The sequence below is a fragment of the Callorhinchus milii genome, unplaced genomic scaffold (genome assembly GCF_018977255.1).
Source record: "Callorhinchus milii isolate IMCB2004 unplaced genomic scaffold, IMCB_Cmil_1.0 Scaffold6, whole genome shotgun sequence".
In the NCBI taxonomy this organism is placed as follows: domain Eukaryota; kingdom Metazoa; phylum Chordata; class Chondrichthyes; order Chimaeriformes; family Callorhinchidae; genus Callorhinchus; species Callorhinchus milii.
The window spans coordinates 18639906-18661411 of NW_024704747.1; the positions used below are offsets into that span (position 1 = coordinate 18639906).

The window sequence follows — 21506 nt, forward strand, 5'->3', positions numbered from 1 at the left end:
CCCCTTTCTCTCCCTCTGCCTCTCTGTCTCTCTCTCCCTCTCTCTTCAAACCGATCACACCTTATCCACAAGTCTTGTCCTCCCACCCCTCTTACTCCCCCCCCCCACCCCCACCCCCACTCCCCACCCACCCCCCACTCCCCACTCACCCACCACCACCACCAAAAAAAATTTTTGTTTTAAAAAAAAGAGTAAATCACTTGGAAAACAAATCTTAAAAAAACTTTCAGGAAACTGGCGATCCGCGAGAAAAAAAAACACCCCGTGTGATTTTGGTCGAACTGTATACTGTATCTCTCTCTCTCTCTCTCTCTCTCTCCACGGTCGAGACGTGAGGACTGACTGACAGCGACAGAAATGAGAGAAATTATTAGTTACGTTGATTCATCAGCAGTCCGGCCCGGGGCGTCCTTCCTTCGCTATATTCCCACTCCTTTCCTGTCCTGATCCGACTGTTGGGAGAGTTTTACACTCAAGGTAAGGAGTGAGTGAGTGAGTGAGTGAGTGAATGAGTGAGTGAGAAGCCAAGGTGAGGGGGGAAGAGAGAGAGAGGGAGAGAGGGAGAGAGGGTGAGGGAGGGAGGGGAGGGGAGGGATGGTGATGGGTGGGATGGGAAAGTGACTGCCGATTGCCTGGACCCGGGCAGTCAGTTTGATTAAGAAATAACCACCAGAGAGAGAGAGAGAGAGAGAGAGAAAAAAATTTCCCCCGTCCTTTGCGCGCAAGAATTTTTAATCAGCTTGAATACTGTAAGACGGTTGGCATTTATTACAGATAATAACACCACATGATCAAATAATGAGATGGCTGACTGAGCCCTCCGAATGGATGCATTACAATAAGCAAACATTGCACACGCACACACATACACACACACACACACACACACACACACATACATACAGAGAGACATACACACATGCACACGGATACATAGAGAGACATACACACGCGCGCAAAGACACACACACACACACACACACACACACAGATATACACACAGAGACATAGGGAGACATACACACACACACAGATACACACAGACACATCGACACACACACACACACACACAGATACACAGAGAGACATACACACACACAGAGACAGAGATACACAGAGACTTACAGAGAGACATATACATACACACAGACACCCAGAAGATACACAAACACAACACACATACAGATAGATACACACACACACACAGACAGACAGACAGACAGACAGACATATATACACATAGATACCCAGAGAGACATACACACAGAGACATACAGAGAGACATACACACACACACAGACAGTCAGACAGACAGACAGACAGACAGACAGACAAGAGAGATACACACACACACACAGAAACACACACACACACACACAGAAATACACACACAGAGAGACACATATACACACACACATACATGCGCCGACACTTTCCCTCATCTCAAGCCGCGCATGTTACACTTTAATTGCTAATATAAAGTTCCATGTTAAAGGAGCATTATCGTACATATTGATGTACGAATAAATACAGTTTCTCCCCCAGGCGTCAATAATACAATCTGAAACAAAAGAATTATTCCTGCTTAATATTTTTTTTAAAGTAATAATAAGCGTTGTATAAATAAAACAAATGCAATGCCATGTAAAATTAGTTCATAATAAACTGCATTCTTGATAGACAGATGCTTTTCAAGCTCTTAATAATTTATGAGCGAGAACGTGAACGTGTCCAGGAGCTTGTGTTGAATATTTAATAAAGTCAACAATTTCTTTTGTCGTCCCATTTCTTTGTCTTTTGACTCTAAATGTCTGAAACAGTTTTCTGCGTACACTGTATATTAAATAAAAGAGCCCCTGTGCAGTGTGTTTTGGGGAGGGATTTTGAATGGACGAGAGAGTGGGGCTGAGCTGGAGAGGGAAAGTCGGAGGGATAAGGACGATTTGCTTCTCACATCGCATCCTCACTCTCTCGTCCTCCTCCTCCTCCCTCTATAGTCGGTCTGTCGCTCTGTTCTCAAATGTTACAGAGTCCGCGGCTAATGCTCTGTCCGTGAAATCCAATGCATAAAAGTAATCGCACGGTTTAGTGGGGGATTACATATATATATATATATATATATATATTAAAGTGAAGCCTTTTTATGCTGTTGGATTCTTTATTTGCCACGGTCCCTGCAGCCTGACATTTTGCAAATAAAAAAAACGATCTGCCGTCACACGCCACAAAACTTACACGGTTGCCATGGCCGAATAACAACACCCCCCCACCACCCCCACCCAAAAAAAAAACCTATGAACTTGGTGGCATTGTCAGTGCTCTCTGCTCTGTGCTGGTGACTCAGTGGACGAGATGAGAGCTCTCCCATTTAAGGTGGCACATCATCCACTGTCTTCAAAGCAACTTCGCGAATGGGGGGCAATAACCCCCTCCCTCCCTCCTCAACCCCCTAACCCCCCCCCCCCCCCACACACGTAATGTTCACTGTTAAAGGGCAAGATTTCGCTTTATTTCCGCCCCCCAGATTATTTAGCGGCTCATCGGAAAGACAGAAAAGTGTCTGCCGGGACTTCAAGTGTTAAACGGGATGGCTTTTTAACACTGTCCCTGTCATCGCAGCTAAAGGTTTCCTTCTGTTTTAAGACCCATTTGGAGCGGGTACAGGAAGCTTTCGGATGAGCAGCGTTTTCACTCAGTGTTAACGTAAACCCCAATGTCCCTACTTTCTCTGTCAGTGAAGTGCATTGGGGAGGGAGGGAGAGATGTATGTGTGTGTGTGTGTGTGTGTCTGGGATGTGGTGGGGGGGGGGGGGGGGGAGTGGGGGTTGTACAAAAAAAACCCACCAAATGTGTTATCCATTAACTATGATTCATCTCTCAATATTGCATTACAATAGTTGCATTTATTTTCTGCTACAAAAGACATTGTTCTCACAATTTGGGTTTGCCCTCAAGTGATCAGAGCCTGAGACTGACTGACTGACTGACTGACAGTGAGTGACTGACTGAGTGACTGAGTTTTGCTGCTCTTTCACGTTTTGCTGCATGTCTCCCCTGTTGCGCTGTGGAGGTTATGTTTTTTTTTCCTCTTTGGCGCCCGCGTTATAGTGGGTTGATCCGGTAACGAAGCGGTTTCTTTTCCCCCCTTTTCAGCAAACTGGACTCAAATCCTCCTTAAACCCAGGTGGGAAAGAGCAGCCCGAACGGTGGCGCCACTGCCCGACACCGCAACACATCAGCAAAGCACAAGCCGCTTGCACAACTCGAATCTGCTGCTCTTGGCCTCTGCCTCTCTCTCTGCCTCTCTCTGCCTGGCACCCACTCACATGCCTTTTTTTTTTATCACCTCGAAAATAAAACAGAGCCAATCGGGATTTGCAAATATATATATATATACATATATATGCATTGCATAAAGCAACAGCGCAAGAACTACATTACCTCCTGGTTGAAAGCGATCTACTTTGAGGCAAGGAGGAAGGAGGAGAAGTCAAAAGTTCCAGGCTTGCATTGCATTGAAGTCTTCCCAAATAAATATCAGCCAGTCCTCAGCGAGGGACCCGGCCGCAGACTCTCTCCACAGTCAGTGGGTAAGCCCTCAGACACCGCAAATCAATCGCCTGATAATATCTATCAGCAGAACGATAAGCGTGTTTGCCTTCAATACGGCCCCGATCGATAGTCATTGCATTGTAATTGGCTTTTATTTATAGATCCGCAGTTTTTATGGTCATCGCGGTGGCGTCCGCTGACAGTGTATCGGTGGATATCGAACTGGTTTGGAGTGTAACCGTGCACTGATTTGCATTTCCTACTCATCTTTTTTTATACGTGAAGCCCGGGGTGGAAATCCCAGTGTTTATCTCCACTGTTGGATATTATTTATTAACTATTTAATGCATAAAATATGATGACTGACTTCACTGTGCGGTAATTAATGACAGAGCTTAAAGTTGGCGGAAGTTTGAGGATCCCGAGCAAAAAAAATATTGTATAACCCCCCACCCCACCCCCCACCCCTCCCAAAAAAAGTTTCTGAAAGTTTCGGAACGACAGATACAACTGATTGCAATAGAAAATTGTGTCTTTTTTTAAAAAAAAACACCCGAAGAATCCACCTTGCGATCCGCTGACAATTGTTTCTAGAATTGTTTAGTACAGAAAAAACGCCTTTCGTTAAGTATTTCATTATTTAATGAATTAACATAAAGAGAATTGTTTAAATCTTGGTGGGAGGGAGGGGGAGGAGGGGAGAGGATTTATTTGCAAGACTATTATCATCACAGACTATTCATTACAGACTTTTTCATCTGTTCTTTTTCTTTGGGGGGTGATGGGGGTGGGGGGGTGGGGGGGGGAGACATCTTTTAAAACGCGATCCGGTTTATGACTGCAACAAATGAGTCTGTGCTAAAGCCCCTCCCCATCAAATCGAAAGGGATGTCTGTGTAAATAAAACAGATTTATTCCATATAGTCCGGTGGCTGATGAGGATGTTATGTTATGCAGTGAGGGGTTTACATTGTGTTTGTGTGCAGGGAGGAAGGGGGGAGTCTCTAAACCTACTCCTTTGATATCATGCTGCATTTAATTCTATATACTCATTTACAATTACCACGTATTGGAGCCCTCCCCAGATTCCGTTGTGGCTTATTTAATAATATTTTTTAAGATTCCCAGATACCAATTAGATGGTGTTAGGGTTACTGGCTGACTTCTCTTATAAGGTTACTGTTACTTCACTGACTTTCCCACTTTACTTCAGCCCTCTGAACCAGGCTGAGCCCATTTTGAGTTAATGCGGAGAGATAAACCTTGTATTATAAAGGTTCGTGATTTGAAGGGATTCGTGTTTTGGACAGTGCTGTGTGTCTTGCTTGGGGAGTGGGTGGGTGGGTGTGTGTGGGTGGGTGGGTGGAGGGCTTATTTCGAAAGGAAATGTAGCTGCAACATGATGCTAAATACCTGGCAAACTAATAACCTGATATTTTCAAAAAAAACAAATATATAGATATATATATATTGTGATGAGGAAACGTTCTTAACTCAAGAGATTGTAAGGGTTTTCTTTGAGAAGTTTGGCCGACTGATCAAAGTGACGGCATTCACTTCTCGGACCTCTTCATGGGCCTGCATTAAAGTCTGCAACAAATTATGGAAGGCTAGTCACCTCCTGTTTATATATACTTGTGTGTGTGTGTGTGAGAGAGAGAGAGTGTGTATGTGAGAGTGTGTGCGTGTGAGTGGGTGTGTAATTATCTTTTCCGCGCGATTTTAAAATAAATTTGCATTCACATCGCAACGATTCGTGCTATTATGCATTCTTGAAATTGACCAAGGAAAGTGTCATCACTGGGGAAACACAGGGACTTTCTTTCGCTGTCCTGCTACTTTGACAACTCTTTGAGCAGAAAGACAAGACACTCGGACATTTTCTTTCAAACATCCGAAACGTCAGGATTCAGGTTCCATTCCTAATCCTATTCTATTCATTCTGACACCAACAGGAATAGCACACATTCCCTGCGCTGCCAGTGATATCATTTGCATGCATCACTTTATTTTTTGTGTGGGGAGACTTCATTTGGTCAGCAATATGAAAACTCATCTACACATATATATATATACATATATGTTAAAAATAAAGATTTAAAATAAGGTTGGAAGTTACTGTTCTTGCCCCTAATGTGGAAACTCCAATATCCAATCGTTCATTAAACCCCAATTTGATAAATTAAGGCGCATTTCGTGAATTCAGTATTGCTGTGCTGTCTCGGTTGTTGTCGTGAAGAGAGAATGCAACAGTAAATGATCGCGACAAATATTCGGGCCTTTGTAATTGAGTGTTAATTCAATCGAAGTTATAGTAAACTCTTCAGATGAGAGAACCATGTGTTTTCGGTGTGGTCCTTCTCCACGGACCTGTAGAAAAGACCTGGGGGAAAAAAAACAGGAGTCATTTGAAAGTTGTACTCATTAAAATACACGTTATTTGGAATCTCTGTCTTTCATGCTTGTGCTCCCTCCATTTGATTTTAAACATTAGGTATTTGCAGCTATTCATTTCTTTAGATTTTGACAATAAAAGTTTTGATTAACAACAGTCTGTGATTTTGTGTTTGTCAGCTTCGGATTTCTTAAACTTGCCTCCTGTGTTAGTGACTTGCAAAGTACCGTGTTACAAAGGGGGGGGGGAGAGAGAAAATCGCCACCGTTAAATTAACTAAGTCTAACAGTTCGGTGGACTTTTCCCAATTTTGCTGCTGGGGAGGGGATGAAGGGGATTGGAAATTGGCCGCCCGACTAGAACCAAGAACTGGCTGTATAGTTGACGTGTGTATCAGTGAGTGTGTGTTGTGTGCTGACTCTGTACGACCGAGTCAGAAATTTTACACCAGGGTCTGTCTCTCGCCTTTTATTTTGTTGTTTGTCAGCAGAAAGTATATGCCAGGTAATAGCGAAACAAAAACAGCGAGCGCCTTGTTTCATTTACGTTAATACAGAGGCAGTCTTTTTCTTTTTTTTCCCACTGAACATGTTGTATTTCCAAAGGTGAAGGGAGGGGGTGGGGGGGTTATGGAGAAGCACAATTGTGTGTTTATATGCAAGTGTTTGCAAATGTGTCATACATAGATTTATACACACTGTATATATGTGCACATGGGTTTGTGCATATATATATATACGGTGGGCATAAATGTATGTATATGCGTGTGCCTATCTCTCTATATATGTATAATATATATTACCATTATTTATGCACAGTTGCATGTCAACACTAGGCACACTCCATAAGCCTCGCAAAGTTTACGCTTACACTTCGACTAGTATTTAGAAATTAAAAGGGGTCTGGTCAGATGTCCCCTTTCGTTCTATAGTTGCGAGTTTCTTTTACTTGGTTTTCAGATAAAATTTTATTTAAAAAAAATTATCTTCATCCGTTTTAATATTACGAATGATTCCAATGAGCAATAGATACTGTGAATAATACCCCTGGCCTTAGCATTCAATGTGATGACACAAGTTTTAGTCATTAAAAGCCCCTGAACAACAGGTTCTTTTAAATGTATGTTGAATCTTGTTAATACTGTATCGAATAAAACGCTTAATTAAATAGCCAGTCATGCATTGAACTTAAAACTGCAGAAATGGGCCCATAAAGATTATTTATTAACTTTTATATTAAAACATCTCACTTCTCACAAACTGCGGGCCAATTTATTTGATACCTATTTGGGATGAAAAGGACACCCGCTGCAGAACGTGGTGTCTCGGTTTTGAAGTTACACTGCAGATAAAGTAGCCCTTTTTTCTCCTGCAATGTTTGTTTGGAGCATCTCCAGATATGTGTTTTCAAATAAACCGTGTTTTGTGTCGGGTTAGGGTGGAGTAAAATATGTGTCGCTGATAGAATACCACCCGTTTTGCCGTGAGCAGCAATCAAACATGTTCTGACACCGAACACAACTCGTAAAGAGTTCGTGAAACACAACAGAGGGAGTTATGTTGAAGGATTGTATGGTGCATTTCTGTCTGAGATGCATTCATGTCTGAGCTGCAGTTTGCTTGGGGTTTTTTTTTGGTGGAGAGGGGAATGGGGGTCATCTCAGTCGGTGGCCTTGACTGTGTCTGTAACAGCAATACCTGTCATAACAAATTGAGAGACCACCTGAGAAATGTGCACTGTCAATGAGATCAGGACACCGCCGCTCTCCCAATGACCTAAAGCTGCGTTAAGGTTTTTCTTTTTAAAAAAACTATTTTCTTTGTACAATGTGCCACTAAACCCGCTTGTTTTGCTTTGCTACATATTTATACACGGATTTCGGCTGCTTTAATTCATTTATGGACGAAGCAATCGGTTAGTTGCGGGTTCAGATTTGCAGGTAGATATTTTTATAGCTGAACGTTTCTGAGATTCGTCCCATTTGTACAGCAAAAAAAAAACTCTACAGTGCAGCAAAGACAAGTGCCCGTCACTTCACAAAGAATCCAACCAGTGAACGCTATTGATTCACCCAAACTTAAATGCCAGCACTTTATTTAAAACAAAAAATAAACACCGCATTCTCCCAAATGCCCCTCGTTAATCTTTTCAAACGTGAAACGCCTCGAGTCGCTGCGCTATCACCTGGTCTCTTTTTCACTGCACCGAAGGACAACAGTAGTAAATTTGTCGGAAATATATTGGTCCGGTATTTAGGGATGTAAAGTGTTTCAAAGTGCCGGGAGTAATGTTAACGATGCTGTCTGTCATTTTTGTAGTTGTACTGAAAATCAGTTGTGTTGGGCCATTTGCTGCTGAGCTGAGCGCAGTGACACCCAGTGGATCAGGCGGTCCACACATCATCTTTTAACACAGCAGTAGTAACGCCAGGAACTATTTGGGAATAAATCATGAAGCGCAAAAAAGGGAAACACTTCCGTTACCGACGCAACGCAAAACAACAACAACAACAACAAAAACAACAAACAAACAACAGCAAATTGCATTGATGTGGCGCCTTTCATTTCACATCGACGCTGAACAGTGAAGGCTTTGCACCCGATCGTGTTAGTCTGGCATTCAGGTCAACTTAACCAATACAGCGACTCTCTAAATAAGGTTGTGTAATGTGTGGTCTTTTTTCCAGTTGTAACTGGAACAGCTGGACCAGCCTGGCCTTGTTGAATATTGCACATTGATCTTCTGTGCAGCACATAGAAATACCGTAATAAAATAAAATAAAATAAAATAAAATAAAGACCACCGCTTTCCTGAACGTTGATACTTTTTTCAGATATTTCGAGGAGGGAGGCTTTATTGTTCAACAAAAAAAACCCAGGATGAAGGTTGAGGATGTCTCCTCCTGCCAGGGCCAGTGTCAAGGCACCAATGTACATGACTGGAAGGGGCAGCGCTTCAAACGCCAAACTGTTGCACGTCACTTAATACGCGTTTCATGGGCAAAATATGTTATTTGTAAATCAAATGATATGTTTCGAAGGATTGCTTTAGTGATCCTCGCGTGGCCTGCTTTCAATCTAAACCATCAGAAATAGATCTGCAGCCTTTCCTGGCAGAATAGCGAACTTCGGAATACAGTACATAGGAACATAAATATATGGTAAACTATTACTCAGGCGCTATCTTCCTGGTCAGCTCAGTTGACTGCGATTGTTTCTACAATATATATATGTGCAGTCAAGTGTATCCATAAAATATAAAATATACAGTCAATCCACGTTACAGTATATTCTGTGGCGCTTTGGGACGTCTAAACGACATGATACATCAAATGCAAGGATAATAATATTATTATTATTATTGGAATTGTAAACTTGAATCGGGTGGGAGAGAGTTTGAAGAGTTGCGAGGCTTTTTTGTGTATGTGGGAGAAACCAAGCTGTACTTCAGAACTGGATGATTATATCCCTCTTTACTGTTTTGGGCAACATTAAAAACAAGTGTTCATAATTGGATCCCAAATCCTCACTCTTTACACGGAACCTCGTTTACCTCTGACTTGTGTGAAAATAAAACAGAAAGGATCTGAAATCAATTGAACAGTTTATATGTTCTACCCCAGGCTCCCGTGAAAAGGAAGGAGTCACCTTTGATGGGGATTTCATTATGAATGAGTGTGAGTATGTGTGAGTATATACCAAACATTTCAAACTGGAGAGATATAATACTGTATAGCGGTGAGCGAATGAAAACGAGTTTATCTTAAACGCAAAACATCCTTTATTTTGCAACCACCTTTACATGTAAAGAAAGCGATATCCCGTCCTGTTGTGAAGTAACACAAGGAAGTAAAATGCTTTCGTAAAATGAAATTTCATCGGTGATACGCAGAAAATGGGGGGAGTTGAACAGGGCTGGGTCAAACTGCGGTGAAATTTTAGTATTATTCATAAATCACACGACCATTTAAAATTACTGCGGGTATTTATATACTGTGACCTGCAAATTATACTGAATTTAAGACTTAATTATATCCCATAACATGACCCTGTAGTTTTGCTGAGTACTGAACGTGCTGACTTATTCTTACACAACGCTTACTGAGAAACTTCAATGGACTTTTATATCACGACTTGTGAGCTTCCAGCAACAAATCACTGTCTTACGGTTTGCCCTGATTTACTTTTTTGGCCTTGCACTTTATTTTATTCAAATTCTTCTAAAACTAAACTCTGGTCTCTTCGGTCCCGCACCACTAAACGGCGAGATTTTAGGGGAGACTTTAACACAACCGTTCGCTTTTAATCTTTAATGTAAACGTGCATCACTTAGACACACGCTCTGAGTGACACCAGGAGGGTTTAAATGATCAGCGGTGGCAGGTTTCGACATATACAATACACGGGGAACACGGTCAAATTGCACAATAATTTCTAACTGATTCAAAATCGGTCCCAACTCCCAATTCAGCAGAGCAGAATTTGAATGGTCGCTGCCTTTCCTGGAGACTTTGCCTTATCTTTCGCCCCTGGGGGTGAAGCTGCAATTAAAAAGTAATTCAGACTGAGTTGAACAGAAAGACTTTGTAATCTGTTTTCTACCCCGAGACTGGTTTGATAGTTTTAACGCTTAAACCTATATTTTTTTTAAAAATGAAACACTTTCCCAGTTGGCTGTTCATCCGATTTCAGGCATAACATTTGGGGGTTAAAATAGGTGTTTTATTTTTTTTTAAAAAAAATCAATACCATTCAAAATCCGAGCTCACTCCCACCTGAGTTGAAAGTTCCGGACTCTTTTGACACTTCCACTGCGAATGTCGCAGAAGTTTCGTTTAACGATGGTTTCGGCCCTTTTTCTAATTAGTTACTTCTTTTAAAAAATAAAAAAGTATAGTTACTGCACGTGTCAAAAAAAATATTTTACATCAATTTGCAAGTTTTTTTTGGGGGGGGGAATAAATAACCGGTTGAATTGTAGCGGTGGAGAGAGCTGTCGTTGGGTAATACCCTCTACCCCAAACTATCACCCGAATAAAATAATTGAGAATAGATCGGATTCAATTGCCCCGGACTATTACTTTGTTTCAAGACCTGACCGTTGGAATCTGTGCAAACAAAATTGACACAAGACAGAAAAAAAACCACCCTCCACAACCCGCTTTTATTTTAGCTTTTAACTGCAATATTTCCACGTTCAGTCAACCTCGAATAATCAGATGGCAAACGAGTGGGCGCTTGTTAAGATTAAAATGCACAAACAGCAATGTTTGATAGACCATCTACAATAGGTTATTACAAGGTAGATTGTGTCCTCTGTTGACCCACTCGATAAAATACGACCACTTATTTCTGTCTATTGATTTGGAACATGAGAAGCCAGGACGCCAGTAAAAACATCAATCTATATAGGAAGGTCCTGGTTTATTGGGAGTTTGGTGTTGCGCGGAGTCTCCTTTAAACACGTTGGATTGAGATGGTTTGTATTTTTGGTGCCCCCAACTTTCCCCTTTCCCCCCCCCCACACACACACACACACACTCCCTTCCAAGTAATACCTACACCTGGGAAGGCGATTTATAAAGAGATGTTCCTGTATTTATTAGTTCAGTCACAGGGTTACAAGGAGAGAGATCCAATAAATTGGAACAAGTCCCGGTGTCTCCGGGAGGAGAGTTGGGTTTGATGGCTGTTCGGAGGCTGGTCGTAAATACACAGCTTTGTTTGAAATCAATATTCAGAAAGGATGAAATCAAACAGAACCACCCGCATCAAAACAGAATAAATCATTAAGGCCCCTGAAATGCACATGGAAACGTTTATGCTCTATTAGCGAGGGCCAAATTAAAACATTCTCCGTTATCTCCTTACAGGCTGCTGTTTGCACTTTACCTGTCAATAACTCGTGGGTTACAGGAACCCTACAATGTTCAAAAATAATATGCAATACAAAAAAAAAGCCATAAAACTATTTGGACGAGCCTTGCGTTCTGATAACAGATAACTTTAAATATTTAGATTTTTTTTTTCTGTTGCATTGATTTTGTGTGATAACCAAAATGAAGATTTCAAAGGCTACAAACTCTCGTCGGATTATTTCGTACGTGTTCTCTCTTGTTGGTGCCTTGGGATCGCTGCGACTGGCGTTTTCTGTTGTTTTGAAATAATAAAAATAATTGGCAATTCGATGCCTTTTTTGGCGAAGCGAATCGTCCCAACGCGGTTTCAAACGAAAACGATGAAAGTCGCACACGTTAAACGTAACCCTTTGGCTCTATTTGTATGGTGTTGTACGGGAACTGGGATTGATCCAAAGCCCCTCAAAACAGTGCATTTTTGAAGCTTCCCCCCCCCCCCCCCCCCCCCCCATACAACCGATCTCTAGTGTATAATCTGTCATAAGGGAGTTGTGTGAGTGTGTAATTCATCTGTCAGCAACATTCACCCATCTCCCTCTGATACACACACACACACACATACACACACACAGGAGTCCTCCTTCCTTTGGACGGAACTTTTTAATCGAAATTAAAGTAAAAAGTGCAACAGCATAATGTATTTATTTCCTCCCAGGCGATGAGCTCGAACTGCTGGAGCTGTGCAGCTGTCACCGCCAACCTGAAGGCTTTGCGGCTGCAGTGGATGTGTTGAAATGGTGTGTGTGTGTGGGGGGGGGGGGGGGGGGGGGGATTGGCTGCTAATATCCCGTTAATTGCTCTTTCCCCCTAATTTAACGTTGTCCCAAGTTCCTCTTCTGTTATTTTAGCTATTCACTCGCCGGGTGTTCCCCTGAAGTGTAAACCTTTTGTGCCTATATTTACCCAACATTGACATCTTCGTAGTTTTGAAACCCCAGAGCTTTGCTTTTCTGTATGCATGTACGTAATGTATGTATGTATGTATGTATGTATGTATGCATGTACGTAATGTATGTATGTATGTATGTATGTTCGTATGTACGTAATGTTGTATGTATGCATGCATGCATGTACGTAATGTATGTATGTATGTTTGTATGTGTGTGTATGTATGTGTGTATGTGTGTGCGTGTGTGTATGTGTGTGTGTGTGTGTGATGGGGAAGGGGGGAGAATGAGGGGCCTTTGCAGGTAAGTGTAGACTTTATCCTGATCTAATGAAATGAAGTACAGTGTGTGTATGTGTGTGTGTGTGTGGAAAGTGACCCATCACCTGTGGAAGGAGCATCTCGGGTAGAACTAATAGTCAGTCCGGCAATGTGCTACAGGGCTCACTGAATACAAACTACTAAGTAAGCCGACAACAACTGTAGTCAAGCAGAGGCATTTCTGCCTCTATACACTGTCTGATTTCAAAACAGAACAGAATTCATCCAAGTTGCGACTCTTCCCCGAAAAGCAGTGACCTTATGCCTTCCATCTGTGTGAGGGTGTGATTAAATCTACAGCAGCCGCAGTGTGGGAACCTGCAGTTGGGAGAAACACTTATATATATATTATTTTTTTTTTGGCAACATTTCTTTTTCATTTCTGCACGTTTTCGTTCGGTTTAAGTGACGATGATCCGCCAAACAACAGCCTGTTTGGTCGGACGGGGCCAATGGACCAAAGTTCAGATTGAGAACGACATTTGAGTTTCACGTTGACCAAACTGAACCCAACGAGATCATCCCCCCCACCCCCCACCCCCCCCCCCACCCCCCACCACTGCTAACTTCGCACATCAAAAGGCACAGCGGTTCTAATGGTTTATTTTGATGGGTTCTGGTTAATAACACGATAACCAGCTGCCATCATTGTTAAAAGAAGTTTAGATCTACAGATAGACTAATACCCCATCTGACCGAGAAAGTGACATTGACTCCTCTATACAGGTACCACGATGGGATGTGTACAACGTTTATTCGGAGACAAGCACCAAATACAGCCAATACAGTATATCGGTATTGCTTTCACTCTTTACCTGGGTGAATGGATCCGAGGATTAAGTGAATCAGTAGCCACTCACATACAGACAGCAATGAATCCCTCCAACAATATTTATTAACAATCTATCTGGACTCGGGCGCTGTTTATATTGAAGTTACAGAGGCATATCTGTATTCCCACCCTCCCCATCACTACCACCACAACACGTAATATTAATAATAATAATCCTTGCATTTGATATAGTGCCTTAACATATCGTTGAGACGTCTCAAAGCGCTTCACAAAATACACTGCAAAGTGGATTGACAGTGTATTTTGTGGGTGAGACGCAGCAGCCAATTGCGCACAGCAATGTTGTACAAATAGTCGTGAATTGAGTGACCAAATTGTTTTTGTGGGGAGGGATTATTACCCCCAGAAAGCAATCCGCCAATCGACTAACAACTGAGTCCTTACTGACTGCCAGGAAAACAGACATGTGTGGAGTAAAGAAACTTAACTAATGTTTTGCCCGGCCCAGGAAGCGAACCCGGGTCCTCTTGCTTGGGAGGTTAGCCCACTAACCACTATGCTATGGGACTCGACTTGTATTCATACAGCGCACTTGAAGAAGGGTAGTGTCTCCCAGTGCTTAACGGTGGCAGAGCTTGTTACCAAGCCTGGGAGAGGGGGGAGATGACCGTAGGCGCGGTCGAAGAGGAAGGTATACAGGCGTGATCTGAAGATGAGCAAGGAGGAGGAAAGGTGGTGGGACTGAGTCAGAGAGTTCCACAGTCTCCGCGAAATGGGGTGGAGTGACCATCACAATTGTGTAACCAGTTTTCAGACACAATTCAGTACTTGTGCTGTGGATTTTCTGGCTGACATCCCTTCTCCTCAAACACTTGCCATCATTTTTGTGGGCAAATTGCAGCAGCCAATTGTGCGCAAGGTTGTCCCATATACAGTCCTGGGTTGAGTGACCAAATTATTACTGTTATAGTTTTTCGTAGGGATTATTACGCCCAGAAAACGATCCGCCAATCGATATAATGCCAGGTCAACAGAGGCAAAGTAGAGTAAGGAAACTTTCCTAAGGTTTTAGAATATTAATAATTCATATTTCGCCCTTCTCCCGCGTCCTCTCACTTGCAATAAATCCTGGACATCGCAAAGAGGCGATCCCTTTACATCACTCTGCGGTGTGGAGGTGGGGGGGGGGGGGGGGGTCAGGGGGTGAGGGGTTCTGCTTCGTGAGGTCCCTGCGTTTTGTCACCATTGCCAATAGCCGTGACTGGGGTGAGGGAGGGGGGGGGGGGGGGAGGAGTGGGGGGGTAGGGGGAGGGGGGGGGGGGGAGGGAGGGAGGGGGGGTGGGGGGTTGGTGGGGGGTCATCTGCAATCGGTCCAAAATGAGTGCTGATTTGGTCTTAATTGTTCTCCGCCAGGAATCGCTCTGCTAACAAAGGGCGTTCGTCTTAATCAATCGAGGCAATAAACATAACGTGGCTCAAAATACCCTCCACATGCATTCAACCCCCCCATCGCCCCCCCCCCCCCCCCCCCCCCCTCCCCAACCCCCACCACCACACCAAACCCCTCCAGCTTTGTTTCAGCCTCTGCGGTAGAGCAGACGCCACTTCGATGGATTCTTTGCATCAATTCACTGAGAGCAGAAAGTTCAGGTCACTTGAGTTGGCTTTTCCAGCTTCATATACCTGAACTATATATATATATATATATACATTGATATATTATATATTTTCTCTCGGGGGTCACAACGAAGGGAGGAGATACATCAGGAGGAAAATATTTGGTCTCTTCCAAAAAGTACAAGAAGAATTCTTACAGCATTTGCCCAAATCCTCAGCCACCGTTTCCCTCGTCGGTTCTGCGCATCGATGAAATAAATGCCTTTAGAAAATTCCGATCGAAAACACTCTCGAAACGACAACCACACGCAGTACTTTTGCACTTCGCGTCCACCCGGAATACGTGAACAGTACAGAGCATTTTACGCTATTCGATTCGTTAAACCTTCGCGCAGTGCGTGTGTGTGTGTCCCCATCTCTCGGTTATTTTGTGTGTTTGTGAGTCTGTGCTTTGGAAACCGAGGCATTTCGGTGATAAAAACCCCATCACTGTGTGCAAATAAAACCTCTTAAAATAACGATATTGTCAGAAAATCTACGAGTGGCTTTTAATACAGTAAAAACACCCCAAAAAGCTGGAGACTGTTCCCCAAGTGACTGGAGACTCTGACACTGTCGCCATCAGTCCTCACAGGGGACCAGGGTCTAAACTGCGGTCCTTATCATCAGTTTTCTCGACCAGCTTTTGTGCCATTATCGAATTTACTTTCTTCAGCGCATTTTCATGCTGTTTGGAAATTCGATAATCATTGCATTGCTTGTGGAGACACTTCTATGTCGTGTATTATTATTATTATAATATAATTTGCATTTGATATAGCGCTTTTCACGTCTTCTCGACGTCTCAAAGCGCTTCACAGAATAGACTGTGCAGTGAATTGACCGTATATTTGTGGGCGAAATTATAATTATTATTATTATTTTTCTTACACCTTGCTAGCGAAGGCGACTGGCCAGTTGGAAGCTGGAGAGAGTCACTTGAGGCGGGCGATGCTGAGCTGTGTTCGGATGGTACATTAGCTTCGGAGTCGCACTGACCCGCAGCTTCTGCGCTGGTGTCACAGAGACTCGTGGAAGCGGCTGCAGGCCTTGGTGCAATGTGTCCACGCTGGTGCCAGCGCTCACTCTCAGGTCATGCCGGGGTGACAAGCTGCAGACAAGTTGCTTTATTTCTGACACTACTGGTATTCCGCACGCGGGTTGTGTGCAAATTAAGCGCACAGCACTTGTAATCGGGATGATTTTGAGGCGCAGCTCTACAGCAATTACTTATATGCCTCCAAAAAGCAGAACAACAATTGTGAGGTCCACGTGACTTGCCCCTTCTCTCTCCTTCTTCAAGGCCTACCTTCCTCTTTGACTGGTGCCCCAGTCATCTCCCGCACCCCCCCCGCACCCCATGTAGTCCCATTCCCCTCAGCTCGCTCCCCTAGTTCGGTTATAAACCCTGGACTGTCCAGCACCTTGGAAAATTCCTCCCAATGCTCAGGCTCCCGCTCACTTTGTAAAGTGACTCCTGTAGCTCAGTGGTTAGAGCACTCACCTTGCAAGCGAGAGACCTGGGTTTGATTCCTGATAGGGCAAGTTTCCTTACTCCACACGAACGGTAATAATCCCTCAAGAAAAAAAAATAATGATTTAGTCACTCAATCCATGACTGTTTCTGGGACACTGCTGTGTGTAATTGGCTGCCACGTTTTGCCCACAAGTATACAGTCAATTCACTTTACAATATATTCTGTGAAGCACTTTGAGACTTTGCTGAAAAGCTGAAAAGCGCTATATCAAATTATATCAAGATTATTATAATTATTATATAACTAACTTTATTGCCTTTTAAAGTGGGACTATCTGAAATATACAAGCATATGCTAACATTTATTGGGTGAGACACATAATAATAATGATCCTTGCATTTGATATAGCGCTTTTCACGTCTTCTAGATGTCTCAAAGCGCTTCACAGAATATACTGTAAAATGAATTGACTATATATTTGTGGGCGAAACGCCAGATAGAACCAATTTACCTGCTTCGACTGCCCTCACTTTCCTTCCTGCGGTGCAGTTTTCTATGTTTCTCATTGGCTTTGGCAGTTTTAAGATTGGGGTAGTAGGGTTGGGAGGGAAATTGTGCAACGTGATGTGATCTCACCCCATACTGTACCACATTTTTCACATTGTTGTAATAAGCAGTGGAGGGTGCAGTGATACACCTGCCAACCGATTGTGTCATTTTTTTTGCTGATCACTCTTGGTCTCATTAGTTAGTTAGTTTTCATTTGAAAAAATAACCTATGAGAATAATTTTAAAACCACAACAAAAATGTACAGTTTCAGTAGTTAATATATGGCTCCACCCCCCATGGGAAACCTTCAGTGTAGAACTATATTATATACAATACGCTACACTGGACAAAACTATTACATGTTACTAAACTTGGATAATACATCAATGCCTATACGTATGCAGTATTGCTGTAGAGGAATTTTAACATTAGAACAAGCTGTGTATAACACACAGACATATGGGGTTAATTGAAAATGGAAACTGGGCAACAACAGTATATTGGCAAAACTTGTTGACCTTTAGTCACTAAAAGTAAACTAACTAATATGACTAAACATTGGCAAAGTAAAAATTACATTAACATTGAACACGTAAATATACAGTGATATGAAAAGTTTGGAAATCACTCCTGTCTAAACATGCTCTTTATTGTTGAATAAATTGTTACTGCACAGCACTGTATTTATCAAGCTCGGACCATCTTACCCCTTGAAGCTTTAGCCCTCAGGGGCTGAAGACAAGTTTCATATCAATGATACAAGGTGGCCATACAATCAACAATACCTTGAATAACTTTGGACTTTCTGGCTTTGACAGGCATATTGGATCAGAACCAATTCAATGAGACCCTGCATGGCTCCCCCACTTGAATGCTGGCAAAATATTACTTACGCAATACATAAAGCCTTGACTAGTAGTTTTGAGGAGTGCCACCAAAATGTTTGTGATGCATTAATGGTACATAATAATATACATGGCTGTGGGTTGCATGAGTAAATCCCTATCTAATTAATCTAACCACTAAACTATACCTGAAAATATCAATAAACTAATAAAAAAATCGAAACATTTTAAACAAATTAAAATAGTGCACAGGGTCAAGTGGAACACACACGTGGGGACTAAACTGATGAGTTACACAATGCAGCCAGTGTCACTTACTGGGTTATTTTCTCTAACCTACTCATTTCAACATGCACAGAGCAGTGTTATCAGTGAAACATATTAGAAATAGCAACACAGCATTAATCCTGCTTAGCTAAAACCTAGATATGAGCACGATATAGTCAAGGATCTACACTAATTCCTGGGTCAAACATATTGGAACCAAAACATCTTGTTATTTCCTGACACAGGAAGTCAATCATTTATGATGTGACAGTGAATTTCTCTATTTTATTGCCCCACTGACTAATCATCAATGAGTTCAGGTTCAACTTAACTTAAGATTGAACAATATCATGCAAAAGCAGACACGTCTCAAAGTTACTTACTTCTCATGCACACTGGCAGGGCTTCGATATTTTTAAGGCTGAACTTCTCTGGAATCTGTAATACTAAATGTACTGCTTCTGCTAAATAACAATAGATTGTACTGAAGTCAAGGATATTTTCAAATAAAACTATGAAACAAAATATCCTCCCCCGCCCCTCCCCACCACCCTGCCAAGTTTTTAGTTCCTACAAGGAAAAAAATAGTTTTTCACTTTTGGAAATATATTTGTATGTCATGATAGTGTAATTTATTTAACAGTTCATGGCTTGGACTGAAAGGGATAGAGAAGATTTTCTGGGATATTAACTCAAAGGGAATTGATACGTAGGGAAGAGGAGGCATGCATTAGCTCTGATGTATATTGCAGGTCTCTGGAGTCTTGGACCCATCAAAACTGCAATTACCATCTCGTGACTTTCTTTTGTCAATAGTACTACAGTGTTGAAGTCATAAAATAATTACTGTTGTAAAATAAAATCCTCAGCCTTGGTAACTGAGCTGTGAAAGCTAACGCCTGTGACTCCAGCATGGACCTGTTCAGTAGTAAGATTTGTTGTATACTCTGACTATCACTTCAACTGCTTACAATATGTTTTCAATGTACTACTCAATCTTCAAAATCAAGTTTATTGGTTGATGGTACAATTCAAAGGATGGGACATTAAGACTTTATAACACAAAGCAGCTAGAGCATTTAAAAACAGTTTGGCTAAACACAATTTGATGCTCACAGGCTTGTTCATTGAGGAAACCCACAGATTATTTTGAATAGGCGTTTTTATATACATGAGGGTTGTAGGCCATTCATATAACAGCTGCTATGTCTATAGTATTTACAGCAATATCACTTTTGAATGGGATAATTTGATATTCCTTAAAAGCAAAATTGAGCATTGTTTACGCTGGTAGCTCTTTAAAAAAGAGTCCAACATAGACTAGTTGGCCCGAATGGCCTGTTTTGCTACTGAAGTTTTTGTGTGTGTAAGATGAAGAGACCAACATTAAATAACATTTCATGCTGTCAAGATAGTTTTAGTGATTTCAAATCGATTGGAGGAGGAGGGATTTTAAAACAAGTTCCGGTTCATCAAAAATATTCACACTTCTGTTCTGTCACTTTGTCTCTTTTTCTCTCAGAAATGCACAACAGTTGCTTTGAAGGTAATCTATGATTTCAATTTGGTTAACATCTGATTGAATCACATTTGGTTTAACTATGACAGGCTCAGGCTCAGAAAAATCATATTATAAAATTTCACATCAGTCAAAAAGGTGCTGTTTCCTTGTCACAATGCATAATTCAATCCACATTTGGAAACTGTTGATGGATCAATGAGGCATCTAGATTACACATGCTGAACCTCCATCATAAAGCTCACCTACATAAAAATACACAATTACTACACTTTACAGTGAATCCTGTGAAGTGCTTTGAGATGTCACCCAATGTGAAAAGCACTATATCAAATATAAGGATTTGTTTTATTCTTATTATTAATAAGGCTTTCAAACCCTGAAGGCTGTGGATCCTAACAATAGCTGCCAACATCAGTGAATTACTCTCTGTGTGAGTGTGAAAATGAATAAAGAGCACCAAAATCACAAATAATTCTATCACAAAGTGTTGGACAAATTAAAACAGGTAAGTCATTCATCTAAAATTATAGACTGCTTTGAAACTTGGATAGAGATATTTCAAAAGACCAAACAAATGCTTTTAGTCAAACTCAGATTATCCTGATTCATTTTAGGCAGAAACAAAATAATATTTTCTCTGTTATAAGTAGGTCAGAATTTTATTTTGGAAATTTTAAAACAATTCCTGAAAGTGTACTAAGTGTACTCTTTAATATGTGCGCATGTTGTTTTTTAGAAACTGAGAGACCAGAGTTCAACTAAAAATCTTAGGAAATGATTAAGAATTGTTATAAGGGGACCTTAAACAAGGCAGTCAGGTGAGAAATGAAGTATTGGTGTAATTTCTGAATAAACATCAAACATAATATGAATCATACATGGTTATTTACTGTAGGTTTTGCCATATGTGTTTTTAGGCAAGAATCCATAATGGAAAAGATAAATAAATGAAAAATAAATGTTACGATAAAAAGCATCAATGAGAAGAAAAGGTAAAATAAAAGGGAGAAAATCCTTGGCATTTCCTCACAGTGCAGAGTCAAACAGAACTAGATGGTCCCGATACTTGCACGTAAGCTAAACAATTATCTAAGTTGGCCAGATGTTTCGGTTTTAATGGGAGATGTTTTGTTTGCCATCACAGCTCAGTGCTGTGGGTTTAATTCATTCTTCTGCTGTAACTCGAAGATGTTTTGTAAAGGTCCATTTGAGACCTACCCATAAGCATGCTCTGCCTGAACACTGGTTGGATAGGGAATTTAGCCAGTGCGTACTTCTCGTTACAATAGGCACACCCACATTCTTGAAAAAGATTTTCTCTGGG

General features: G+C 41.6%; 1 protein-coding gene and 1 long non-coding RNA gene across 3 annotated transcripts in view; one reads left to right on the top strand and one right to left on the bottom strand.

Annotated features, from left to right (window-relative positions):
- Positions 1-3501, bottom strand: part of satb2 (SATB homeobox 2) — a 69455-nt gene extending 65954 nt beyond the window's left edge. The window contains exon 1 of one of the 2 annotated variants that reach the window (XM_007900071.2): positions 3442-3501. Coding sequence is in view for 1 of the 2 variants with exons in the window: in XM_042336458.1 (XP_042192392.1) it covers positions 379-388 (10 nt within the window). In the remaining variant the exon portion in view is untranslated. Of the gene's footprint in view, positions 1-378; positions 454-3441 lie in introns of those variants that run through there. The other variant, XM_042336458.1, reaches the window with a different exon arrangement.
- LOC103182894 lies at positions 416-8733 on the top strand. The gene is made up of 3 exons (XR_006085218.1): positions 416-477; positions 3154-3590; positions 8266-8733. It is a non-coding gene; the product is annotated as an uncharacterized LOC103182894 (long non-coding RNA).
- Positions 8734-21506: the final 12773 nt, after the last annotated feature.